This window comes from Chrysochloris asiatica, unplaced genomic scaffold (assembly GCF_000296735.1).
Source record: "Chrysochloris asiatica unplaced genomic scaffold, ChrAsi1.0 scaffold00016, whole genome shotgun sequence".
Lineage (NCBI taxonomy): Eukaryota > Metazoa > Chordata > Mammalia > Afrosoricida > Chrysochloridae > Chrysochloris > Chrysochloris asiatica.
In genome coordinates, this window is record NW_006408534.1 from 16052959 (window position 1) to 16073653 (window position 20695).

The 20695-nt window shown below is 38.1% G+C and overlaps 1 protein-coding gene across 2 annotated transcripts in view; it reads left to right on the forward strand.

The window, feature by feature from the left end:
* Positions 1–20494, forward strand: part of DNAJC27 (DnaJ (Hsp40) homolog, subfamily C, member 27) — an 82951-nt gene extending 62457 nt beyond the window's left edge. Inside the window, exons 4-7 of one of the 2 annotated variants that reach the window (XM_006835232.1) lie at positions 7808–7972; positions 8592–8714; positions 15304–15464; positions 20362–20494. In XM_006835232.1, the coding sequence (XP_006835295.1) occupies positions 7808–7972; positions 8592–8714; positions 15304–15464; positions 20362–20494 (582 nt within the window). The remainder of the gene's footprint in view (positions 1–7807; positions 7973–8591; positions 8715–15303; positions 15465–20361) is intronic. The other variant, XM_006835233.1, reaches the window with a different exon arrangement.
* Positions 20495–20695: the final 201 nt, after the last annotated feature.

Here is a 20695-nt window from a genome sequence, read left to right on the forward strand (position 1 = left end):
TCTTAGGCGGTCAGTGCGAATTCCTCGGTCTTAACCGTCATCGAAACTCATTGCAGCATGGCAATGGCTCTGTAGTAAGGTTGTTTTTTAAAGAATAATTTTAACTTTTGTTCCAAATTTTCTGTCACTCTATCCAGGACAGTAGTAGCTGGGCACCATCTAGTTCTTTTGGTCTCTCAGAGTTGTGTTGATTGATGTTTACCTACTCCATTTGTCTATTGGACTAGTTGATTCCAAGCAACTTCAAGTTTCAACACTCTTCTTTCTTTCCCACACAACAGGCCAATAATTGCACCTTAGATGACCACTCATGAGCTTTTAAGATCCCAGTCACTACTCATCAAAGTAGAATATAGAACATTGTCTTTGTAGGCTTGTTGTTGTTGTTATTGTTGTTAAGTGCTGTTGAGTTGGTTCTGACTCATAGTGACCCTGTATAGCGTTTCCAAGGAGTAGCTGGTTATGCCAGTTGACCATAGTGTCTACTGTAGAGACTATGGTCCTGAGCCCCCAGGCCCAGGAACACACTGCCTTAAAATGTTTGATAATATTTAAGAAGTTTTCATCATTTTGCCCTCTGCATGCTTAACCACATTCATAGGTATATTTGCAGTAAAGATAAATACCCATGTACAAATATCTTCTTTCAAACCTTTGTATATTTTTCTTTCAGAATTTTGTATATTTCATTACCTTCTTGCTTGCATGGTTTCTGCTGAGAAATATTAGTTATTCTTTGTAAGTAACTTTTCACTTTTCAAAAACTCCTGTCAGGATTCTCTCCTTGTCTTTGATTTTGGAAAAGTTGGTTATGATGTCTTGGTGATTTTCTTTTGGGATCTACCATGTTTCAAGTTTGTTCAGCTTCTTGTATGCTTATCTTCTCATCTTTCATGATTTGGGGGAAGTTTTTTTTCCAACAAGTTTAATACAGTTTTCTCTGTGCTTGTCACTTTCTATTCTCGGATTCTGGTCACCAATAAGTTGTTCATCTTCATGGTGTCCTACATAACTCTTATGCTTCCTTCAGATTCTTTTTTTTTTTTTTTCTGATTGTTCTTCTATCATACTGTTGTTATGTGCCATGGAGTCTATTCCGACTCATAGCGACCCTGTACAGGGTTTCCAAGACTGTAAATCTTTATAAGAGCGGAAAGCCTCATCTTTCTCCCGCAGAACAGCTGGTAGTTTCAAACTGCTGACATTGCACTTCACAGCCTGATTCATAACCACTATGCTACCAGAGCTCCTTCTCGATCATACTAGTATTGAGAAATTTCTCTTCCAGCTCAGTAATTTGGGCTTCCATTGCTTCGCATCTACTCCTTTGTCTTTTCAATATATTGTTCATTACTAAGATCTTAATATTAATCCTCTGGATTTCTAATTGCAGATTTTTTGTTTCAAAATTTGCATTTATTTTTTCTGTTCTTCTTTGTAGTGTTTTCCTGAATTCTTCTAATGGTTTTTATAGGTTCTCCTTGCTTTCTTCAATCTTTCTATCAATCCTTTGAAGGTACCTTAGTATCAATCTTTTGAATCATTTTTCAGTTAGTTCTGTTACCTTTTTTTCCTTAGAAATGTTTTCTATCTCTGCATCTTGGTCATTTATTTGAAACATTCTCTCTTTTTCTTTGTGTGAGCTAAAAGTGTCTGTTGTCTCCAGGACATTGTAGGATTGTCATATTTGTAAAAACAGTGCAGCTGTTGAACCCAAAAGGGAGAGATCTCTGGGGGAGCTCCTGCAATTCAAGGAACTCACAAGGTGCTTGTGAAATGGACCTGACAACAGAGTTCCTAGCCCTAGATGGAGTTCCTATTAGCCTCAATGTTATCTATGTTCATGGGGAACTATCTGGAATAGTTCTTGGGGGCCCTTAGTCAAGCTGGTTTCAGTGTCTGTTAAGACCACATGGAAATGATGCCTCTTTGGGTTTTATAGGTCTGGAGCTGAGCCCACCTGATTCCAGGCACCAAAACTGCACACCAAAGTGGTGCAGCTAGCCCCCACCTCAAGCTGGTGAGGCTCTCAGATACACAGCTCTGAACTCCCAGAAAGCAGAGTCTATGCTAGGGATGGATGAGGGTGGGAGCTGGCCACATCTCTGGTAACCAGGGAATAGCATGGAAAAAGAAGAAATCACACCTTTTCCATCGCTCATTTGATTCTGCTCTGCGAGGCCTCCCTCCGCTGCCAAAGCTACTCTCAAAATTGTCAAGCTTCATCGGGTCAGCCTTTAACCCATCATTGTCCCTCTCTCACTGTCCTTGCTCAGCCTCTTCTCTCAGCAAGCACTCCATCCACCTCTCTAACCTTTCTTCTGAAGTTCAGTGTACCAGAATATTTATGTGTCTATTTTGTTTTGTCTCTTGTATCTTTGTTATAATGGGTCCATTAAGTATGTCTGCCTAGTCCTCCATCTAACCAGCAGAAGCCTCTTGTTCTTCATATATAATGCTTTCCTTATCTAAGGTCTCTTTCCATTCCATATAAAGTTAGTGATCAGATTCCCCATCTCTTTAAAGAATAACGTTAGAATCTGAATTGGAATTACATAATATCTAATGATTGCTTTGGATAGTGTTGACATTTTCACATAGTTAAGGCTTCCTATCTATGAGCATGGTATATTCTTTCATTTTTGCAAGACTTTTTTGGTTTCTTGTAGTTATGCTTTGTAATTTTCTTTGTATAGATCTTTTGTGTCTCTGGTTAGATTTGTTTTTAAGTATTTCATCCTTTGTGTGTCCATTGTAAATTGTATTGCTTTCTGAAATACAATTTCAGAATTGTAATTGTAATTTCAAAATACAATTTCTGAAAAAGAAATTGATTCAGAGCTGTCTTTATTAGCATACACAAATCCAACCAATTTTTTATGTTGATTTTGTACCCTGTCACTTTGCTGAGTCTTTCAGTGAGTTCCATACTTTTCTTGCTGAATCTTTGGAATTTTTATGAATAGGATCATATCATCTGCAAATAGAGAGTTTTACTTATTCTTTGCCAATCTGGATGTCTTTAATTTCACTTTCTTGCCTTATAGCTCTGGCTAAGACTTCTAGTACAATATTGACCAGGAGTGGTGATAAAGGGCATCCTTGTATGGTTCCTGTGCTCAAGAGGAATGCTTTCAGTTTCTCAGTTAAGAATGATGGTGGTTGTTGGTATTTTATGTTGTTGTTATTAGGTGCCATTGAGTCCGTACCGACCCATAGCGAGCTTATGCACAGCAGAACAAAACACTGCATGATGCTGGGCCAACCTCACTATTATTGCCACACTTGAGTCCATCAATGCTGCCACTTGGCCAATCCATCTCATTGGGGGTCTTCCTCTTTTTCTCTGACCCTCCACCTAACCAAACATGATATCCTTCTCCAGTGACTGGTCCCTCCTGACAATATGTCCAAAGTATGAGAGATGAAGTTTGACCATCTTGGCCTCTAAGGTGCACTCTGGCTGCACTTCTTCCAAAACGGATCTGTTGGTTCTTTTGGCAGCCCGTGGCACTTGCAATAACTCCTCCAACACCATAACTCAAAGGCATCAATTCTTCTGCGGTCTTCTTTATTCACTGCCCAGCTTTCGCATCCATATGAGGTTATTGAAAATACCATGGCTTGGGTCAGGCACACCTTAGTCCTCAAGCTGACATCTTTGCTCTTCAGTACTTTCTAAAAGTCTTGTGCAGCAGATTTGCCTAATGCAATATGTCGTTTGATTTGACTGCTGCTTCCATGAGAGTTGATGGTTGATCCAAGAAGAATGAAGTCCTTGACAACTTCAATCTCTTCTCCATTGATAAGAATGTTGTTTATTGGTCCTGTGGTGAGGATTTTTGTTTTCTTTACATTGAGATGCAATTCATACCAAAGGGTGTGTTGATCTTTATCAGTAACTATTTTAAGTCCTCTTCACTTTTTGCAAGCAAAGTTGTATCATCTACATATCTCAGGTTGTTAATGAGTCTTCCTCCATTCCTGATGCCACGTTTTTTCTTCATATAAGCCATCTTGGATTATTTACTCAGCATACAGGCTGAATAAGTATGGCAAAAAGAATACAACCCTGTCGCACACCTTCCTAATTTTAAACCACTCAGTTTTCTGCTTTTCACTAGACCCTAGATTAGTGATGCAACCTGAAATTACAATCACTTTTTTTATTTTTATTTTTTAGCAGCTCATAAAAATAGAACTTTATAAGGAAAGTGTCAAAGGCCAATGGTAGGGCCTGTGTCTTTCCCCAGTCATACCTCATGTATGTGCATGCCTGACAGAATTCTTTCCCCAGTCATGCCTCACTTATGTGCATGCCAGACAGAATTCTGGAGTTGGGGTATGACTTAGAGGATCTCATTAAAGCTTAATTTTAGAAATGTTCTGAGTCTTGAGTAATAGTAAATGAATAGTTTGCTCTAAAGCCACAAACTAGGTGGTTTCCCATCTTTGCTTCTTTTAAAATTAAAGATCCTAGGTCCCTTAACATCCTATTTAGTTAAACTTTGGTTGCTGTAAGTCTGACAGAACTAACACTGAAAAGCTTTTTTTGTGAGACTAGAATAATAGAATTATAGTAGACTGCTGAGAAATCTCCTTTGACTCTTTCATTTTGCAGATGAGAAAAGTAATGCTTGAGGTAATAAAATAACTTAAGATTACATGTATAGCCAGTTTCTGAGCCCAACCTTAAATACAAGTCCCTTGAAAAGAAGTACATTGAACTTTTTTAAGTCAGCTTTGACATGCAGAGCTCCCACTGAGTAACATGACCTACATTTGGAAAATCTTTCTTGTCCCCTTTGTCTAGTCCTCCACAACCATTTTGTTCTTATTTTATAGCACATTCAGTCATTCAGTCTCAAATTCTTGTATCTGCTAGGTCTATAGGTGACACAAACATGGATGCCTCAGTATCCATGCCCTCACATTGCTTGTAATGTAGTGGGGAAGACAACTGGACATGCTACAAATGACAAAACTAAGCAGGAAGTGATGTGAGTATTATTAGAAGTACAAAGTGCTGTGGTGTTCCAGGAAAGAGAGAGATCGTGTTCTCTTTGATAGGGGGCAGGGGAGTTAGAATGGGGCAGAAAAAAACTTCCTGATAGATACAGCATTGAAGATAAAATGGTGTCCATTTCTAGGTAGACTTAGGAAGGCACAGGGCAGGTTTGAGAAATGCAAAGTTGTTCTGTTTAAAGAATAGGATGGGAGAGTAAGACTAGGAAGATTGGTGGGACAAAGGAGAAACTTAATGTCAGTAAAAGACAGTGGCGCAACACAAATTTTTGAACAATGGAAATTAAATGATAAATTAAAAGATGAAAAAGATAAATATTCAGTGTATGATATTGCTAGAGAGATTATTTATAAGGGTCTTAATTTGGTGCAGTGAGGAATAATATTTGCAATGAGAATGGAAAGGAAGTGACAAATACTAGAAACATGGCAAAGGTGGTCCCTAAAGAACTATTTGCATCTGGTCAGCAAAGGGAGAAGAAGACAGTAAAGGTTAACACCAAGCTTTCCACTTAAATGACTTGGAGAATGGTATGCCACTTTCATCAATAGATATTTAAGAGAATGAAAAGTTTATGGAGGAAGAAGTTGATAGGCTTTCTGTTGTACATATTGAGTTTATGATTCCAACAGAACATTCAGGAAAAAGAATCTAGTGCTAATTGGAAAAGCAGATATGAAAACTTAGATGAAAGGGCTCACCTTAGAGGTTCTCACAGTTGAAACTGCAAGTAGTTGATGTTGCTGAGTTTAGAGGAATTGCTGTGTTTAGAGGAAGTACTAAACAAGAAAGGAAGAGGGCCTAGGACAGAATTTGTGGGCTGCCTTAGATCTCTTGTTCTGCTGAAACATAAATTCTACAAGTAAATGGCTTTAACAAACAGAGATCCTCTTACCAGTTTAGTAGGCTATAAGTCTGGATTCCAGATGCCAGTTCTAGGAAAGGAGAAGGCTTTCTCTCTGTGTAGACTCTGGGAAAAGTCCTTGTCTTCGTTCAAACTTAGTAGGCTTGGTGTCCCTTGGAGATCTCCATGTGTCTTGGCATCAATCTTCCCCTGGGTCTAAGAAGTTCTCAGCACACGGACCATGGGTCCAAAGGATGAACTCTGCTCCCAGCTCTTTTTTCTTGGTGGTTCACCTCTCTGCTTACTTCTCTCACCTTTAATTTCTTATAAGATTCAACATAATGCAGGCTGATCTCCCTAGGGAAACTCTCCTTACATTGAATCAGGACTGAGACCTGAGTAAGGGTGTTGCGTCCTACCCTAATCCCCTTAAGCTGATTGGCTGGTCACATCAGATCACAACATAAGGGTACTTATGTCATTCCATATCTACCAAACTACTGAGAATCAAATTGACACATATTTGGGGGAGATACAATTCAATACATGATAGAGAATTTTAGTGGGGATCAGTAAAAAGAAGAGTTAATGAAAGATAGGTAATTTAAGGACCAGGCAGCCAAGACAGCAAGAACTTCTAGAAAAAACTGAGAGTCCTCATTCTTAACTACTGCATCAACACTGAGTATTGGTCTTTATCATTTAAAATTCTTTCTGGTTTTGTTGATTTTAATTTTAGGGGATTTGTTGTTGTTAGGTGCCATCAAGTCGGTACTGACTCATAGGGACCTTATGCACAGCAGAACAAAACACAGCCTGATCCTGGGGATAGCATCTTAGATTTCTGAAAATGAATAGGCCATTATTATTTGTGGTCCAGGTGTCTGTCTGCGCTCAGAAACCCATATGCACACCATGTCTGCTGTGTATAACATGGCTTTCTTACTGCATATCCAAAATTAGTCTTGGTACACACCAGAATTGTATGGAAAGAATGTGTAAACCCATGACCTCTGTCAAGCTTCTTACCGAGTTTTTGGCCTGAAAGCCCCCTGCTCCTCACCCACACAACCTCTTGTTGCCTCTGTTGTGCTCTGTGCTCATTCTGCCTCCTTCCAGAACTGTGGATATGTCCTAGAGGTGAATTGCCATTTCTAGTAAAAACACCAAAGGCAGTCCATCAGAGAATGAATGTAAGGAAGAAAGAGAGAAGATTCTAATACACTTTGATTTTAGGCACCATTCTAGGTTCTTTGCCTTTATTATCTCGTTTAATCTTCCCAATAACCCTGTGAAGTAAGTAGTATTATCCCATTTTACAGATGAGAAACTGAGACACAGAGAGGTTTGCCCAAGATCATACAACTATTAAGTAAGTGTGGACTCAGACCTGTCTGGTTCCAGAGCCTGTTGTACTCTTTCCCATTACTATAATGAGGCTCTGAGTTTAGAGTTCCAAAGTTGGTGAACAGGCCCACCAATCAGGGAACTTGTTTAGCATTCTGAGGAAAGCCAACTTTGCAATATATGTGGCTGTGACCTTTGCTGCTGATACATGGGTAACTTTTGCCTTAAATTCTTTTTAATGGTTCATTCACCTTCCTAGTTCTTCCAAAGAAGAGCTTTACTCTCTATCTAATTTGTGTTCTTTTAAGGTCTACTAAAAACAAGTGTTAATTGCCTCTGGAAAGTAGAACTGGAAATGAAGGGAATTGGGCAGGAGACTATTGTTTTCTATTTTAAGTTCTTCTGTAATAGATTTTTTTAAAATCCTGTCTCTGTATTACTTTGATAATTAAATATCAGTAGATATTGAGATCCAATACCAAATACTGTGAATACATGAAAGAACATATTTTGTTAAATTAATGACTGTGAAATACATTTTAATAAAACCATAAGACCTATATTTTGTGCATCTGTTCTTTTATGTGAAGGTTCGCAATGAGTTTTACAAGGACACACAGGGTGTGATACTGGTTTATGATGTCGGGCAGAAAGATTCCTTTGATGCTCTTGATGCGTGGCTGGCAGAAATGAAGCAAGAGCTTGGACCTCATGGAAACATGGAAAACATTATATTTGTAGTGTGTGCTAACAAGGTAACTAGTTTGAAAATGGTATGTTCAACTTCTAGATTTGTTATGGAAGGAGTACAGTCCTGCATTTTGGAGAACAAATAAAAAGAAAGAAAAGTGTCTTGTCCTATAATTTAAGAATCAACAATTTTTCAAAACAACAACAAAAACCAAACCCTGAATTGTTTTTCCTTTTTTTTTTTTTTAACCTAATGTCATGCATAGGTCCGGGTTTGGGTGACTGAGTAGGAGAGGTAGATTCTAACTAATCATCGCACTTACTGATCAGAGGAGTGTCATTACTTAGGTGAAATGTGGACTTTGGAAAGGTATGAGAAGCAGACCTGGTCCCTAAGTGTGGCAGACTAAAAAGTCACCTTCTACAGAAATGAGTAGCAGTTCTTTCCCCACAGAATAAAGAGGAAATGCAGTAGTTGGCACCAGTCCTTTGCCACAGAAAATCAGTCTACATTCAGTATTAGTATTTTTGCTCCTTTTGGTCCTGGCAATTTTATTCACTAGAGCTGGGGTCCATTAACAAAAATTTTTGCCTTTAGTAAAGGATACACAAAAATTTCACCATGCCTGTTCAGGCGGAACAAAGTTGGCATCTTCTCTCTGCTCCCCCAACTTTCTGTTTCAGATTGACTGTACCAAGCACCGCTGTGTAGATGAAAGTGAAGGGCGTCTTTGGGCTGAAAGCAAAGGGTTCCTGTACTTTGAAACTTCCGCACAGACTGGAGAAGGAATCAATGAAATGTTCCAGGTAACCTAGTATTTTGTCACTTTAGTGTACAAATAATGATAAACGAAAAAGTAATAGGCATTTCCCTTTAGAATAAGCTCTTTCCAGAAGCTCAAGAGTGAGTGTGTGTATCTTCTGTCTGTTTATAAACCAGTATGTTCCAAGCCTGCATGATCATCAAAATTACCTGGGGAGCTTGCAGGGTGTACCCTTTGGTTGGTTGATGATGCATTGAGGTGATTGTAACCATGGCAATGAAACAATATACGATAGGATGAATGTAAAACTAATGTTCTCCCATGTAAACTATCATATAATTCACAATAAAGAATTAAAAAAAAAAAAGATTACAGTCAAGAAAAAAAAAATTACCTGGGGAAATTTGTCAAAATAGATTTCTGGGCTACAGAATTATTAGAAGTTCAAAGTTATGATGGAGTCCATTTTATAAAAGCTGTCCAGATAATTCGGGCAAAATTTTCTTGCCACAGGTGATATCATCCTATATATCACAGAGCTACAATTGAAGAATTAATAGGCTATTATTGCAGACTCCAGCCATACACGTGTACAAAATAAGATCTTAGCAATCACATACACAAGAAAAGGATATATTCACATTGGAACATGATTAGATGGTCTCCTTTTAAAGCTATTAATCTTGAATAATTTTAAGGAAAAGAGGCAACTTAAAGCAATAAGTTATAAAGCGAACTCTCAATTGTAAATACATTTAGAAGAAAATGGTAGCATGAATAATGCATTTTTCTTCGTATGAATACATCTGATATTTCGGGAAATTTTAGCATTTCCAATAATGTAGCCATACTATAAAGAGTTGTTCTTAATTATTGAGTGGGATTTGATTTCATCTTTTATACTAAATTTTCTTCACACTAGATGTCATCCTTCCTTCCACAAGACAGGTTTCATCCGTGGCTGACAGTTAACTTCTATTTCAAGACCAAATAAGGCTGATATTAATTTGCCATATTTCAAATTTTTTAGCAGATAGGTCTGTGTGAGTTTGTGCCAGGATATAATGCACTAATGTCCACCCTTTAAGCAGTAATTTATAATTTTGAAGAATTTTACATGTTCCATTTCATCTGAGACTCCTAACAGCAATATAAACCAAACCCACTGCCATGGAATCGATTATGACTCATCACAGTGTATAGGTTTTCCGAGGCTGTAAGTCTTTACAGGAGCAAAAAGCCTCAGATTTCTCCCATGGAATGGTTGGTGGGTTTGAACTGCCAACCCAGTCCTTATCCAGCAACAGAGCTCCTTAACAACCATGGAAGGCAGGTATTATTCTTATTTCATACATGAACACTCTGAGGCTAAGATGAGTAAAGTAACTTGTTAACTGTTAAGAATGAAATTTCTTTCAGTACTTTAAAAAGATAATTATTCCATGGTCTTCTGGCCTCATCAGATGTTATCACTGTTTCTTACTCATTCCTCTCTACATACTTCATCTTTTGTTTCCACTCTCTCGAGTTGCTTTCAGAAGTTTATTTTTGGTTTTCAGCATTTTGACTATGTTGTGCCTAGGCATAGTTAGTTTTCTTATATGTATCCTACTTGGGGTTTTCAAAATTTTCTTGGATTGATAGGCAGGTGTTTTCATCAAATTTGGGGATTTGGGGTTATTATTTGTTCAAAAAAAACTTTTTTATACTTTTTAGTGTGGCATAAACACTGACTGCTAACCTCAAGGTCAGTAGTTCAAACCCACCAGCCGCCCCACTGCCAGGACTGTCCGTGCCCTTAAAGATTTACAGCCTTGGAAACTCTATACAGGGTCGCTGTGAGTCAGAATCGATTCCATAGCAGTGGATTTGTGCTTTTTGGTTTGTTTGGTTGGTTGCTTAGTTGGTTGATTGTGATTGGGGTGAAAGTTTATGATCAAATTGTTGTTAAGTGTCATAGTCATTCCAACTTAGAGACCCTGTATAGGGTTTCCAAGGAGTGGATGGTGAATTTGAACCACTGACCTTGTAGTTCAAACTGACCTAGCAGTCCAGTGCTCAGCCTACAGCACCATACCAGGACTCCCACAGAGATTTACAGCCTCAGAAACCCTATACAGGCTCACTATGAGTTGGAACTAACTCCATAGCACATAGCTACTTCTTTTGTATAGCTCCTAGATTTAATTCATTGAAATGATATTTTTTTTCTTTAATACTTTGAACATTTTTCCTTGAATTGTTCAAATATATTTATAATAGTTGTTTTAAAAATCTTTCTTAAGTCCAACATCTAAACCATCTCAGGTTCAGCTTTTATTGACTTATATTATTTTCTGATTATGATAACATTTTCTTACTTCTTTGTTTGACTAGTGATTTTCAGTTGAACACCAGAATCATGGATAATAAATTGTAAGAGGTTATCAATTCTGTTATCTTCCTCCTAAAATTGTTGATTCTTATTTTTAGCAACTAATTAAATTACTGGCAAATTGCATTGGCTTTGTTTTTTGTGGGTTTTTTTTTTTTGCTCTAATAGAATCAGAAAATCCAGTGTTTCCCCACAGTCTTTATAATTTGTATAATTTTGCTTCCAAATTCTCTCCTTTGCATATCTTGTCAGCTCTTGGTTTTAGGTTTTGTAAGGATAAGCCTAATTCCTAAGGTATATCCGTTCTGGTATCTCAGCTAGGTGTTAGAAGTAGTAATGATGTGTTGGGCAATCTATCCATTATAGCAAGGTACAATTCTTCCCCTTATTATTATTGTTGTTAAGTGCCATCAAGTAGGTTCCAACTATAAGAACTCTGCATAGGGTTTCTGAGCAACAGCTGGTGGGTTTGAACTACTGACCTTATGGTTCGCAGTCCAGTGCTAATCCTACAGTGCCACACCAGGAGACCTCTTAAGTTTTAGTGTATTGGTTATTTTCTCAGTCCCATTGCAGTTGCTGTCTGGTAAGCCTTGAGTGATCTTACCCTCTGCTTTTATAGTCTAGCCATCAGCACAAACTAGTGGAGAACACCCACATGGACTTTGGGGGGCCCATTTCTCTGTCTCCTGTATTCAGCAAACTCTAATCTCTGCCAGTTTAGCTCAGTGGGGTTTTGTGTCTGTGCAGACTCCAGCACTCTGTGACATGTTCAGGAAGCTCCAGTCAGAAAGTCAAGCGACTGTGGAACTTACCTTTCAGGGACCTAAGTCTTGCACGGACTGCATTTGCCCTGCCTGAAAATGATTGGCACATATATTTCCAGGTCTATAGTTTTGGGCAGGAGATCTAATCTGGTACCCATTTAGTTCATTGTAACTAGAACTGAGAAATGAAATTTTAACGAAGACTTTTGACTGCAGTTCTAGTGTTCTGTGTACCTCACCACAGCTGGTCTTCTAACTTTGTATATTGTGAATGATTAGTTCTGTAACTGTTTCCTCAGAAATCTGTCAGCTTTTACATTTCAGGTTAGCTCATAGGCTAGGAGAAAACTACTGATAAATTTCTCATACTGATGCCACTAGCAAACATCTGTGAACCTTACTTTTGTAGGAAACTTTTATCCGTATACATAAATTTTTTGTAGAGATAATGGATAAATAACTCTGCTAAGGCTTTTTTTTTATTTTTTTAAAGGCTACTAATAAGAGTAAAATCAAACTATTCTGTAACTAAGCACATAGAAGTCATGTTTTCCTGTTCAATTTAGTAAATGTTTTCTTTATCTACTTCATACACATTTTATGTCAAGAAAGAACTTGGTTTTTAACAAAAATAAGTAATATTTGTTGTTGTTGTTAAGTGCCATTAAATCGGTTCCGACTCACAGCGACCCTGTATAGGGCTTCCAAGGAGCAGCTGGAACCGCCGACCTTGTAATTCAAACTGACCTTGCAGTCTAGCATTTTATTCCACAATGCCACACCAGAGAATAATATTAAGATAATACTTATTTTGCCTTGGTATCTGATGGCTTTTCTTTGACAAGCCTTCTCATATGTCAAGACACCTTGTTAGGTTGCCAAGTCAATTTGCTATTACTGGAGATAAGGAAGAGGAATCTTAGAGAAAGATAAACATTTTAGAATAGAACTTACAGATATATCTGAAAATAGAAGAGATTAAAAAAGAAATCAAGGATAAAGGAGATGTGTTCATTTAAAAATAGCATTAGTGTAATTACATTAGTATTTTGAATGGGATCATTCAACAATAACAACAGTGCACAGGGTATAAGACATAGCAGAGTAAAAAAAGTCATTTTCACAAATGAATCATCATAAAAATGGCCAAAGACTATGAACCATCAGCTTTTTAAAAAGCAAAAAGGCCAGTAAACATGTGCAGAGATACTCAATTTGACTTATAATTTTTAAAACACAATCAGAACTATGAAATACATATATGATTGGTAGAATTAAGATGTCTGATAATAAATATCCAGTGATGACAAGAGTACGGGCCAGCAGATCCTCTCATGAACTGTGATGGGAGTGTAGACTGGTACAGCCCCTTTGGAGGACAACTATCCAATACAAAATTAAATGTACAGAAGCAAGAAAGTTTCTAATTCATGCATGCATGGGTTTATTCCACACAAAATGAATTTTAACATGTCTGTGCCATCACTGGGTAATTGCAGACAAATTCTTTGTCTCAGTAGGATGGCTTCAAAAAAAGGTCTTATTAAAACAGTGACTTCCAAAAGGATCTTCTGGGCCAGTTACATTCAAAGCAGAGAGGTCAGCTCAGAAGGTTTTGGCAGTGGTGTTTTGGGATTCCAAAGGGGTATCTTAATAGATTTTCTCAGAGGCCACAGGACAATTCTGGGGGCATATAAGGAGGAAGTTTTCATCATTACAATGCACCTGCTCATTCTTCCAGGGTAGCAAGGGCTGTCCTAGGAGAATTTTGTTAGGAAACCTTAGCCTGTCCATCATACAGCCCTAATCTTGAACCATTCAGACTTCTTTTTGTTCCCCAAATTCAAAGAATATTGAAAAGAAAAAGGATTTGAGCCCCTTGAGAATGTGAAAACTGCCATTATGATGTGGAACACAAAATTCTTGAGGGAAGATTTAGAGAGATAGAAACACCGACTTCAGAAGTGTATAGACCTAGATGGAACATATGTTGTGAAACAATAGCTTCACATTTTGATATTTTTGTTTAATAAAGGTTTCTATGAGTTGGTAAGGAGCTCTGGTAGCGTAGTGGTTACGAATTGGGCTGCGAACGTTAAGGTCAGCGGTTCGAAACTACCAGCCGCTCCACGGGAGAAAGATGAGGCTTTCTACTCCCGTAAAGATTTACACCCTCGGAAACCCTGTACAGGGTCGCTATGGGTCGGACCCGACTCGATGGCACTTAACAACAACAACAACAATGAGTTGGTAGCAATAATTTTTTACTTACCCTCATAAAATCAACAGTTTTGCTTTTCGGAATTTATCCATAAGCAATATACCTGCAAGTGTGCAGCTATATGTACAAAAAAAATATTCTCTAAACTACTATTCATGGCAGCTAAAGGAAAGAAACTTGCTGTATGTGGTGGCACAGCTACACAGCAAAACATGGAATCGTCCTTACAAAGAATGAGGCAAGGCTCTAGCTCCAGCTATTTAAAGAGCCTAAGGTATGTTATTATGTAAAAAACAAAACAACAATATGTTTAATTGCTCTCTTATGTGAATGTTTAAAGGATGTGAATGTGAGTGGGTACTAACATACTGATAGAAAATTTTTCTGGAAGGATATTAAAAAAATATTAACAATGATTACCTTTAGGAGAGGAACTTGAAGGATGAGAAAACATACTTTTCATAGTTTTCAGAATTCCACTTTAAAGTATGTTACTCAGTGGCATTTAATACATTTACACTGTTGTACAACCACCACTCATATCTAGTTTGAAAACACTTTCTCAACCTAAAGGAAGCCCCAAGCCCATTAATCACTCACTTCCCATTACCCTGTCCCCTCAGCTCAAGGCAACCTTTAGTTTGCTTCCTGCCTCTACGGATTTACTTATTCTGGATATTTCACATAAATGGAACCATACACTATTGTGCCCTCTTATGTCTGGCCTCTTTCTCTTGGCATAATGTTTTCAAACTCCAACCACATTGTGAAATGTATCAGTCCTCCATTCCTTTTTATGGCTAAATATTTTTCCAGTGTACAGATATACCACATTTTGTTTATCAGTTCATCAGCTTAGGGACATTTGGGTTGTTTCCACCTTTGGCTACTGTTAGTAGTTTTTCTGTGAACATTTATGTACAAGTATTTGTTTGCATGCCTGTTTTAAGTTCTTTGAGATAAGATCTAAGAGTAGATTTGCTGAGTCATTCTGTGTTTAACTTTTTGAGGCTATTTGAATTTTTCATCTATTACTTTTTAACTTTAAGTGAGGCTGAGTGTAGGATTATGAGCCACTTAAATTTCATTCTATATGCTTTGTAATATTACATATATAGTATAAGAAAAGAAATATTTCAAGGTATACTTTTGCTTTATTCATAACTTTAAGAGTTATTAGAATATATTAAAAGTCTTTGACTTGACACTTAACAGGAATTCCTGTTTTTTCAAAATCATTTCTACAATGGAATGTATTTTCTCTTTGCAGACCTTTTATGTATCCATAGTTGATTTATGTGAAAATGGCGGGAAACGTCCTATCACAAATAGCAGTGCTAGTTTCACCAAAGAACAAGCAGATACCATTCGCAGAATTCGAAATAGCAAAGATAGTTGGGACATGTTGGGAGTCAAACCTGGGGCCTCAAGGTAAGCAATGCTCTAGGATGCTCAGTGCTACGTTCTATTTTAGAGAAAAAAACAAATAGAATTATAGATGTGATAATCTTACAGTTGGCTAGAAATATGAAGATTGTGGAAATATGAATGGGGCTTCAAATGTTTGTGGGAAAATACCACTTTATTTTAATTCCATTTTTTTAATGAACTTCTTGAAATCCCACCATATATCAAGATTACTTACTCTGCTTCACGGAATTAAATGAATAAATACCAAAGAAACAAAATAGAGAGCACAGGTGTCTTGACAGTGAGTATGGAATTGTACCTTATAATCTGCTTGTGTCTGTGTTGAACAAGACACTTGAAGCTAGTGTAACCTTAAGAAAAAGAAAAAACTTACAAAAAGAGAACTCTTAAGCAATAGAATTTTAAAGGGAAGAGTGTCAGCAATCACCTTGCCCAACCATTTCATTTGATATGTGGGAAAACTAGGGCTCAGTGAAATTGACTATACTTTCAAGAACTCCAGCAAGTTAGTGATGGAATTGGTTCTTGACCTTGAAACATTTGAACACTTGCCCATCTATCTGCCTCTCTCTGTCTATGTCCCTCTGGCTCTCTCACACATACACACATATATACATCCTGCTAGTCCCTCTGTCTCTGTGTGTATTGTGTTAAATAATTTTATTTTAGCCAGTTACTTTTTGCCAGAAATTATGATGGAGCTTCAAGGAGTTTGTGGGAAAAGGAAGTTAAAAGATAATGGATTTTTTTTTCTACAAACTTTTTAAAACCCCCTCATATTTATTTCTGCATTTCGTTCTGCTGTGCATAGGGTCGCTATGAGTCGGTACCAACTCGATGGCACCTAACAACAACAACAGCAACCTATTTATTCAGAAGGATAAAAAATAAAGACACTGTTCTTTTGTTCTTTGTTACATATGCAAAATACATTATTATTCAGTATGATTATATAATATTTAAAGATATAATAGTACTGTTACTGTACATATTATAATACATAAGAATTTTACCTTTTTTTATTTTGCACTACAGCTTTTTTCTTCATATTTCTCTCTGTGTTTTCACTTTGATGGTCACACACACAAAAATGCACAGTAATAAAATTCTCTGTTATAGAAAAAATTTGCCTTGTAAGCACCAAAAGGATTACGTATTTCTGTCTTTTCCATGTTATTCTCATAGCATATTTTAAAGCCTAGAAGGAAGGAGGAGGAGGTTAGAAGAAGACAGTTCTTACTCACCTTTCACTTGCCAGGCATTACTGAGGAAACTTTAACCAGGGAAGGAAGTCAGATGACCTCATGTATATTGTTTATTGGTGTCTTTTAAATGTCTTTTTAGACCTACATAATCTCATCTTACATTTTTCCATTTATCTCCAATGGATATTGACTCTAAAATTATTACTTTATGTACTTTCTAATTAAAGAGCTCTGATAGCATAGTGGTTATGATTCCGGCTGCTAACCTCAAGGTCAGTAGTTCGAAAGTATCATTCATTCCATGGGAGAAAGATGAGGCTTTCAGCTCCCATAACTATTTACAGCCTTGGAAACCCAATACAGGGTCATGAGTCAGAACCAACTCCACGGCACATAACTACCACCACTCCTTACTAATTAACTTAGAGGAGAACTGGTATGGCACTATAGAATAAACACTGGACTGCTAACTGCAAGGTTGGCAGTTCAAACCCACTACTCCTCAAAACCCTATACAGGAGTCTGAACTGACTCCACAACACACAACAATAATAAATTAACTTAGAACAGTACTCATTAAGGAAAGGAAACCTTTAAGCCCTTCTTTATTTCCTGTTGCTAATGGGAGCCCAACAAAACTTAAAAAGTCCCACAAGTCCCACTTTTAGGAAAAAATCTAAAAACACTTATTTTTTAAGTTATTTTGTTGTTGTTTTTAGGTGCCATCGAGTTGGTACTGACCCATAGTGACCTTATGCACAGCAGAACAAAACACTGCCCAATCCTGGCACAACCTCACTATTGTTGCCACGCTTGAGTCCATCGCATTATAATGTTTGCTCAGTATTATGTTTACTGTCCTTGATTTTTAGGAAAATCTTTATCTTCAAAATAATTGATACTATTCATTACATACCTCAGTCAGTCTTGTTTCTCCAAAAATGTTTCCTTCAGAGTTGCTACCTAGAACTCTTGAAAGGTACTTTTTTTTTTTTCAATTTTTGTTTTTTTCTTAAAAGTTTTATTGTGAATTATGTGATAGTTTACATGGGAGAACATTAGTTTTACATTCATTCTATCGTATATCGTCTCATTGCCATGATTACAATCCCCTCCATGCATCATCAACCAACCAAAGGGTATACCCTGCAATCCTTCCCCCGTACCCTTCAGGTCTTCAGCACACAGTCGCTCTCCCTCTCTGGATCTAAAGTCTCCAACTGCTCCATTGCTCCACGTCATCATCTCTGCCTCCATTTCAGGCATCACTGCTTCTTTGGGTAGGGTCCCGCTCTCTGCTCTTTTCCCTTGATCATCCTAGGGACCTCCGCTCCTAGACTGAAAAGTTAATCACTCCCCTCCTTGCTATAAAACGTCTACCTTTACATTTCCAACCCTCACAATCAGTCCTGATAACAATTACTCACTATTGTATCACAAGAGACCTGTCTGCATTTCATTGCATCAGCCCCACCTAGTCAGATTGAATACTGCTCACTGGAGATTCTACCTTCCTCCAGGCCCTCTGGATCTAGGTTCCCTCTTGAAAGCTTGTAAGCCAGTCACTTCTTGCTTGCCTTTGTAGCCCCCGCCCCCATTTTCCAAGCCAATGTCCAAGTTGCCCATCCCTGTCTACTCTGTGTGTGGAGGGGGTGGGGATGATTCTTGCTGTAAGGACTTGTTCCCTCTTTTGAGCTACTGCTTCCATAGGTGTAGGTCAAGTTCATCAAATTGTATGAGAATACTTTTTTTTTTTTTTTTTCCTCTTCTTTTTACTTCTGGTTGAGCTCTGATCATCCAGTCACTGAAGCCAGGATAAGTGGGTATTATGAAAGGTACTTTTTTTTAAGTGCTGCAGACAAGACCTAAACTATAACCCTATCTGACATTCTCACTCAGGAAGCAAAGTGGTTAGAGGGTCCCTGCCCAGGACTCACTCTCTTGGAAGCTGTTTTCAGGAAAAAGAAGAATTCTGTAAGTTCCAATTTCTTCATAGAGGGTGATCACGTGACTTTTGTCAGCAAATATCAAAATTATCTATGTAGAAAAATGTAGCAAGGTTAAAGCAAGAAAATTCAGAAGGACACCTCTAAGGTCAGAAACAGAAGACACCCTAGCCAGCTTTAACAGAAGGTAACAGCTTGCTGCTAGCTGGTTGGAAACAGGTCATCTTGTGTGTATTGATAAGCACAGAGATTGTCTATCCAAAACATAGAGACTGTTAATGTGGCCCTATAACTTCTCTCCCATTTGACACATAAGACATTCTGTCACATCCAAGGTATCAAAGACTAGGTCTCTAATTTGGAGAGCTCAAATTAGAAATCCTTATGATTAAAAAAAAAAAAAGTGACTATGATGGCTATAGGGCAAGTGGGTATGGTGGTGGTGGTATACCGTGGAGTCGGTTCCAACCCATAGCAACACTGCAGAGGGTTTCTGAGGTTCTAAATCTTTACAGGAGCAGAAAGCCTCATCTTTCTCACACGGAACAGCTGGTAGTTTCAAACTACTGACTGTGAGCTTAGCAGCCCAACTCATAAGTACTATGCTAACAGAATTCCTTAGTGGGTGTAGGGGGAGGGAAATAATTTTTAAAATGAGAAAGTTGAGGATTTTGAGCAAGCACCAAAGCCATAGTTATGACTGGAACCCTGTATTACAAATGGAAGGTGGGACTATAACCAGCTGGTAGAGGGCCAAGCTCAATCTGACCAGGGACATGGCTGGGTACAGTCTCCAGATTGCTTCCAGACGCTTTCTGCTCACTAACTACCCACTCAGAAGCCTGAAGCTCTCGCCCACAGCACCTGTTGCATTGGGAACACTGTTACTGCTGCTTCCCTAGACCTCTCATTTCGCCCCACTCTGTTAGAGTGTCTTCACCTGGATATTCAAGTCATCGGCTATTTGTGCTTACTCTTTCTTTATCACTCTTTTCTTCCCTTATTTGTTTCAACAGGTACCTTAATCTAAAGGTACCCTTATATTGTTACTGTAACAATCTCCTATCTGTCTCTAACTTCAAGAAACAGCTCTGCTGTTTCTATCACAAAATGCCTACTATTTTTGTTAAATCCAATTTTGTTGTTGTTTTGCCTTCAAGCCCTTCACTTACTGCTCCTTGCTCCCTGGCCAATAGTGTTTCTTGTTACTTCTCTGCACAGTTTCCTCCTGGGACTGCATGGCGTCTCCTTGCTCCGTGGCCAGCCTCTGTCAGCTGTTTCCCCAGGCGGCCTGTATTTCCCCACTGCTTTGTTAAACCTAAACCCCATCTTCTTTCAGAACCTGGTTCCAGGGGCCTTCACTGATTGCCCAATGCACACACTACTCAATGCACACTCTATCTTGGATGAGGAAAACAATTCAATACTTTAATAAAGTTATTTTTAAAAATAATAAAATGGCCCTTGGTGCCACTCATTGTCTGTTTTCACCTGGCCATTTTATTATTTCCTTAGCATTTATGTACTCATTTTACATTGGATTAGTGTGCTTGTTTGTTTATTTGTTTGTTACGTATCATTTGTTTGCTTGATTCCTAGTCTTTTCATCCCACCTTTGAGAAAAAGTAATGATTGATTGAGATCTATCTACTGAAACAGATAGTACATGTATCCACACAGCTGAAAGGCAATGACTGGATTGGGACTGCTGGGGTCCCTGACTTAGAGCTTTGTTCCTTCTCCTAGGGATGAAGTCAACAAAGCCTACCGGAAGCTTGCTGTGCTGCTTCACCCAGACAAATGCGTAGCACCTGGGAGCGAAGATGCCTTCAAAGCAGTTGTGAATGCCCGGACAGCCCTGCTGAAAAACATCAAGTAGCAAGGAGAGAACAAGATAAAAAGACACAAGTGCAAACAGACCATCCCGGAGGTGAAATAACCAATCGTGGGTTTTGCCTCCACAAAATCATACTGCTTTTTTCAGTCACGTTAGTTGTCATTTGCAAATCAAGAATTCAAGTGCCCGTTACCATTCCCTAGATGTTTTACAGAGAGATGACCTGCATTTATATGAAGTAAA